A 7,132-nucleotide genomic window follows, 5' to 3' on the forward strand; every position below is an offset into this window, starting at 1 on the left:
CTTGTTTTGCCATTTAAGCCCTAAATGCCATGCATGAATGTAAATCTTGCAAGTTTACGTGATAAGTGAGCCTTAAAAGGCTAGATCCAGAGCTTGAGACATCATTTTTACTTATAAACGTCTGAATGTGGAAATGGTCTGAAGGGACTCGATGAGTCGGTGAGCTGACTCGACGGGTCAGTTAGGGTTTTCCCCGATGAGTCTGGACATGTGTAACTCGGTGAGTTGATCAGACAACTCGACGAGTTAAGTTGGATTTTCATGACATTTATGAGGAAACGAGGGAACTCGACGAGTCACATAGATGCGCTCGACGGGTTGGGTCAATAGGGACTGTTGACTCGAGTTTTGACTTCTGTTGACTTTTAGGGTTTGGTCAAGACATAGATTGGAGACCATGGAGGGGTAAAATGGTCTTTTGCCCTTCCCAAGAGTTAGAGAAAGAGATTGTTGAGGTGATAAGTGTTAATTAGAGATGCTTATGACGTGTAGGCGAGGATTAGACCGTTTGAGGTTACGAGGATTACTTGCTTATTTACGAGGTGAGTTTCTCACTATACTTACCATGAGTGGTATCATTGTGTGACCAACGGGTATTGTATGCTTGTATTGAGAATTGTAATATCCTGCATTATGCATTTGTGATTTATGTTGTGTGTTATCCCGAGCTTTATTGAGTTAGGACCGGAGGGTCCAACCCGAGTTGTAGGACCGGAGGGTTCCCACTGAGACACATTGACTGGAGGGTCATTATCGAGATATAGGTATGAGAGACTAATGTGTCGTGTCTAGTATTTTGGAAAACTCACAAAGCTTTGTGCTTACCATGTTATGTGATATGTGTTTTAGGTACTTCTTAGGATCACGGAAAGGTGCCGACTTGATTGTATACACGAGATGGAATTTATGTTTTGAGGATCCTAGATTTTATCAATGAATTTATGAATTTGTGTTTGTGATAATTTAAATAATTGTGGTTTTGAAATGTGATATTGAGAATTATGTAGTTTTGAAAATGAAAAAAATTGTTTGAAAATTTACGGTGTTACAGCAAAACTTTGAAAATTAGGGTTTCATAAACAACTGTCAACTCGTCGAGTTTTTTTTCTAAAAAACTCGTCGAGTTGAGAGCTACCAACATGTCAAGTTTGAGTCCATCAACTTGGCGAGTTCCCAGAATAATTCGTCTTTAAAGCAATAAATCTCATACCTGAGAGTCGAGATGTTACAACTAACATAATTAAAAGCATTCAAAGCTACTACGTCTAGCGACAACTCTCTTTCTCATCATTTTCTGTACACATGAAGACTTGAGCTACTATTGTCAGACTCCATTAATGTTTTTTTTTGTAAATTGACCCACACCTATGACGTTACGATTTGGAACTTAACTCCTTAAATCAACCACGACCTACTAATACGATATTGAACTCGTGCAATGCAATTAAACTCTATTTGACACTTTGACACTACCTAGTTTCCATATTACTATAATAAAATATTATGTTACTAGGTTATAACCCGTGAGCACCATGGGTTAGAAATTAATATATATATATATATATATATATATATATATATATATATATATATATATAAAATTAAATTATAACTTATTTATTTGAAATTTATATTGATGATAGATAATAAAATCTTTACTAATTAAAGTGTATATATTTTGCAGTAATATGATAATGACATAACTATTGGTTGAAATTACGAGCATTTTGTGATTTGAATATGCAATTGTTATTTTGTATTTGTATATATGCAAAAAATTTATAATTTTATAAAATGAAATATAATTATAACTAAAACAAATACTGAAATTTATATAAAAAATTAACTTGTACAAACTTTTTTACAAATTTCTAAAAACTTCTTTATACACAACATTTGATGTTTTATTTGTTGGTCTACCATCTTTATCTAAAATCAACAATTTTAATCCTTGTCTACTTTGAACTTTTGATAAAGACTTTCCTTGGCTCTTATTAATTGTCATTGAAAAAGACATAGCTAATGGAAATTATATTCTTTGGAATTTGAAAGAGATATTGTCTTCAGAAGGAGTTAAAGACATTCTTGGAATAAAAGTTCGGTTTCCAATATTACTTTCAGTTAAGATAACTGCATCAATAACACGTTTGCCCAAAGACATAACCTGTAGTCTAGTCCCATTACATAAGCCATTGTTCTGATTAATGTTTCTCAATAACTTAACTGGAACACTGATTTTTAAAATGAGCTTATGGTTTGGCAGACCTGAGACTTTAAGATCATTTAAAACATCAGGTGAGTATAAATTTGTATCAAACTTATCATGAAGAAACTAGGATTGGCATAGGCTATCTGAACTTAAGTATTCTGTTGGTTCTCCTGGAAGCAATGACAACAAACGATCGTTTATTTCTTGGACAACTTCATTATTGGGAGCAATTATTGCTCTTTCTTGAAAATAATCAGGAATGTTGAAGTTTTCCAGTATAGAAGGATATACAAAACTAATTAATGAACCTATACGATTATGTGGATTAGTAATGAGAATATCTTCTGGAATATCAGCAATTGCTTCACCGTCATTCGTACCGCCAAGATTACCTTCTCCTATGTCTAAAAGTCAAGTTGCAAAATCCCTTATTTGTTTAATAGAAGATGGATCACTTCCAACTGTTAACCTTATGTTTTTGGTTAATTTATGAACTTTGCATTGTTGCCATAAATAAGAAGAACTTAAAGAAGTATTAACAATGTTTTGTCTACTGCCATCTGGAACAATAAATAGAATTTGTCTGAAATCATATCCAAAGATAATCACTTTCCCTCTAAATGTAATATTTGAATTCGTAGGATTGACACACTTTAAAGTTAAATATTTGAACCTGTAAAATAGTAGAAAATAATTTATTTGAACATGTAAAGTTAAATATATATATATTTAAAATAATAATAAATAACATATTCAAAATAAATTAATAAAACATATAATTAGTGAAAAATAAATTAAGAAAAATACCGTATTGGGTACAATGAATAACATGTACAATAGGTGTACGATGAGACAATGACGTGGTATATTGTTTTTTGGATTTTATGTTATCCAAATATATCTTTTTTTTTTCTTCTCTCTCTAGCGTCCGTTGAATTCATGTCCTTGTTTGGTATGTAATGACAATAATAGATTATAGTTAAAAAGAAAATTAATAATTTAAAAATAACTGTTACAGACTTACAGTTAGAGACGATTGGTAGCTCATATAATATGTATAAAATTGAGTAATAATGAAATAACAAATAATTTGGGGCCGGAACAGGTTAAAGGATATTTATTGGATAATCATAATAACGGTTTAGAATTAGGTACTTGTTTACTGAATATTAATTCTGCTAAAAAATATCATTTCGGACCAAATGGTCATTTTGCCAAAAAAAAAGGTATAATTAAAAAAAACAAAAAAATATTAGATTAATAAATCGTAGTAAGTATTAATCAACTAAATGTAATTAAATAATCAATATGGAAATGCATACATACTTTATACAAATCGTTAAATATTAGGTTTTTAAAAATCAATTTACTTTGTTAATATGTATGCATTATTCAAAATTTAGATTGAAATTATTTCCCTTTCAAAACCAATAAAATAAATGGATTTATCATTTAAGTCTACTTTAATTAATTTAATCACAAAAAGAATCGTTACCCCGATTTTTTAATCACTTACTATAACAACTTCATATATGTTTTTTTGGGAACACGATGTAAAAGAGAAAACTGAGAAAGGAACATACTTGCGACAACGATGGAGGCTCTTGTGCAGAATCAAACGGAAAATTGTGGAAAGGGGATAAAGTTGTTGCGGTTACAGAACGAGAGTCGGTAAGTTTGGGCTAATATTGAACCGATGATAGGCTTCTTAATACGCGTATTGAACAAGTAAAAATGAGGGTTTTTTTTATGAAGATGAAATCTGCTTGAAGACAATAGGAAAAATTTCTCCTTATTCAATCCTGAGATCATAAGACCTCTTTATGTATGTGAAAAAATTTAAGATCCCGAATATCTCTCTGAAAAATTTAAGATACCGCTAGTGTAATTCGAATTTCATATTCCATCGTACCCTGAAAGAAGAGGATACATTATATATTTTTTATTAATTAATAATTATTATTAAATTTTAATTCTTTATGTTTAAAAATGTGGATGTTGGTGGGAGATAGTAGAGGCGGCATTACCTAAAGTTCAGAAATCAAGTAACATGATTCCCAATAAAGACCAAGAGGTTGATACTTCACCCACTAATAACAAACCAGGATTGTCTGATGCGATTCAGATAAGTCATGAAGACGATTCTAATGAAAAAATGGAGGAGTGTCTACAGATGACACCACCGGATTCAAACATCTATAATAACCCAATCTTGATAAAACCTCAGAAGTGCTTCTAAATACAACAAATGCTGACACCGTATAAAGTTTCAACAATGAAAACAATGATTCTATCTTATCTTCTAATCAGGTAATCTTCACCATTCTTTGTTCTAATATGGCAGCTTCCACTATCAGTATCAAGAAATCTGATGTGATTTTTTTTATTAAGTACTCAAATCATGTTCCAGGATGAAGATGTTGCAAACTCCAACATCCTTTAGTCATAGAAGATTGGTTCTATTCTTGATGAGTGTTTCATGGGACGATCCAGGTAATATTTTACTTAAGTTAGTTTAATTTCTTACAAAATCTTTGTAACCATGTTGCTAATTTAGGTCAACTTTTATTTGGGCATTCTGAATAGGTGCTTCAAAAAGCAACCAAATTTCAAAACCTGATAACACTTCAAAGCAAAACCAACAACCTCCAACACCATCTTTGATTAATCAGAGTATTATTGTGGATGAATCTCAAAACACTTCAAATGAGAAAACAGACTCTCCAACTTTTACATTGACTCCAATTAAAACATCACTATTCATCTTTTTAGTCAATTGTATTTTTAATTTATTTCTTTCATAATTTGGATGCATATATTTGGTTTAACCTATTTTTTAAAGTTTTGTTTAATCTTTCTGGTTTTGACAAGGTTTAAAACAACTTGTGTACTTGGAACCAACAACCATGATAAGTAGTTCCTTATTCTTCCACAACCATCCATATTGTTGGTTTACAATTTCCGTAATCATCAATCCAGTTCACTTTTGAGTTTTATTGTGAAAAAAATAGTTTGTAACCTAATTATGTGTAAGAAATATATAAAATTAATTTTTGGAAGGTACTTTTTCATCCATTAAGATCATTTCAATTGACTAAATTTCATTCTTTTTGTAGAAACACATTTGATGCCAAAGGTTTATGACACAAAACTTTATGACACAAAACTTAAAAGTCAAGTCATCCCTGATTACATCCAAATCAGGTATCAAGGTAACATTTGTTCTGCCATTTATTTGCAAAAAATAAAACTATTAGAACAATAAAGTTTTTGTTATAAAACTGTTAGAAATGAATAATATGATTATAGAATATGATAATAAGACAATAAGACAATAAATAATATTACATTGGTATTCGAGTAAAAGAACAAAAAAATATTATAAGAATCAGATTCTATCAAAAGGAGAAGAAGAAATAAATATTATAAGAATCGGATTGTATAAAAAGGAGAAGAATAAATAAATAAAATAAAATAACATAATGAAAACTTAATAGAAGTTGATTAAAAATGTGCATCCTTTTTTTCATTTGTTTTTTAGTCGAAATATATAGGCTGTAGGGCCTTCAATAAAATCGAATTTTGATCGAGTAGGATCACTTTATATATTTTTTTTTATAATCCTATTGAACATGAAGTATGATGTAGACATGGTACACATGCATGAAAATAAGTGGATGCATGAATATAAGTAATGATAAATGATAAATTAGACAATAGATATGGGGTTCACATTAAGAATACTCAAACTGGGATAGTTGGTCGTATTTAAAATATTATACATGATAGCAATGTATTTCATCACTGGATTGGTAATAACTTCTGGACGTTTGCTTATAAGGAAATTCATAATAGTAGTGTATTTCATGATGTAAAAATCGAAAGAATATAAAAAGTCAAGTGATGGGTTTTATTTATACATGTAAAAATCAGATTACAAAAGAAGGAGAAGAAGAAAGAAATTAAAAAAAAAAAAAAAAAAAACTCTTAAATGACGATGGTTGAAATTGTTCATCCTTTTTTCTTTTGTTTTTGAAATATCAAATCAAGTAGGTATAAATAGGTAACTGATGGGTTTTATTCATATATGTAAGAATCGGATTGAAGAAGAAGTAGAAGAAGAAGAAGGAATTCAAATTAAAAAATCAAAAGAATGAACACTGATAATTGATGATGATTCACTAACCTGATGATTTTGGTATTCTGTGACAGAAAGTTCTGTGAATGAAAGTGAAGTTCTGTTGAATTCTGTGGAAAGGGTTAATACTAAGATTATGATATTGATGATACTTGATGTATAAAAGTAAAAAATTTAGCCTATAAATCAGGAATCAGTATCAAATTTAGTTTTATATTGATTGATATTGATATTGATATTTAGTGATTAATATGACCAAAATATTTTCAATTAATTCAAATTTCGGTAATTTTGGATGTTTAAGATATTTAGGATATATATTTTAGGATATAAATCATATTTTAGTGATTATATGCAAAGAAATATTTTGAATTGATTCAAATTCCGGTAATTTTGGATGTTTAAGATATTTAGGGATATAAATCAGATAAAATAACGAATTCTGCATTTTTAATTTCTGCATATTTTGTTCCTATTTTTATGCATGTAAACTCCAATGATTTTTTTTCTTAATTACGTTGATTATGCTGATAATTATGTTGATATGTAGGGTTTTGAATGTGAACGAATTCTACTGTGATTATATGGGCGGGAAAAGAAGATATAGAATAATAGAGTAATGACACGATTATATGGGCGGGAAAAGAAGATATAGAATAATAGAGTAATGACACGTAACATTATGTTGTGGTAATAGTTGGACAAGTGGCATTTAGTAGAGTGTTTTATTAGGTAGAGAGATGTTTTTTATATGACTTTTTTGGTTTAATGATATTATTTCTATA

The 7,132-nt window shown here is 29.6% G+C and overlaps 1 protein-coding gene across 8 annotated transcripts; it reads left to right on the plus strand.

Annotated features, from left to right (window-relative positions):
* Nucleotides 1-3,726: 3,726 nt before the first annotated feature.
* Nucleotides 3,727-7,132, plus strand: LOC145043003 (uncharacterized). Of its 8 annotated transcripts, none has more exons than XR_013680843.1 (6): nucleotides 3,727-3,880; nucleotides 4,222-4,519; nucleotides 4,601-4,702; nucleotides 4,796-5,172; nucleotides 5,326-5,421; nucleotides 6,898-7,132. XR_013680843.1 is itself a non-coding variant. In XM_078991536.1 (5 exons), the coding sequence occupies exons 2-5, from the start codon at nucleotides 4,458-4,460 to the stop codon at nucleotides 6,903-6,905; spliced, it is 249 nt and encodes an 82-aa protein (XP_078847662.1). In that variant the 5' UTR covers nucleotides 3,727-3,880; nucleotides 4,222-4,457; the 3' UTR covers nucleotides 6,906-7,132. The 8 variants fall into 8 exon arrangements, 4 of the variants coding, with proteins under 4 accessions (XP_078847662.1, XP_078847660.1, XP_078847661.1 ...); XR_013680842.1 differs by having other exon boundaries at nucleotides 4,620-4,702; XR_013680844.1 differs by lacking the exon at nucleotides 4,796-5,172 and having other exon boundaries at nucleotides 4,225-4,519.

Source organism: Lactuca saligna, chromosome 4, assembly GCF_052625555.1.
Source record: "Lactuca saligna cultivar CGN05327 chromosome 4, ASM5262555v1, whole genome shotgun sequence".
NCBI lineage: Eukaryota > Viridiplantae > Streptophyta > Magnoliopsida > Asterales > Asteraceae > Lactuca > Lactuca saligna.

What these genes read in the sequence shown, in the direction of transcription:
- LOC145043003 (XM_078991533.1), top strand. Translation starts at nt 4,458, where the DNA reads ATGCTGACACCGTATAAAGTTTCAACAATGAAAACAATGATTCTATCT. An exon ending in CTATCTTATCTTCTAATCAG is followed by an intron (nt 4,520 to 4,619) that starts GTAATCTTCACC and finishes ATCATGTTCCAG; the next exon opens with GATGAAGATGTTGCAAACTC. An exon ending in CATCCAAATCAGGTATCAAG is followed by an intron (nt 5,422 to 6,421) that starts GTAACATTTGTT and finishes ATTCTGTGACAG; the next exon opens with AAAGTTCTGTGAATGAAAGT.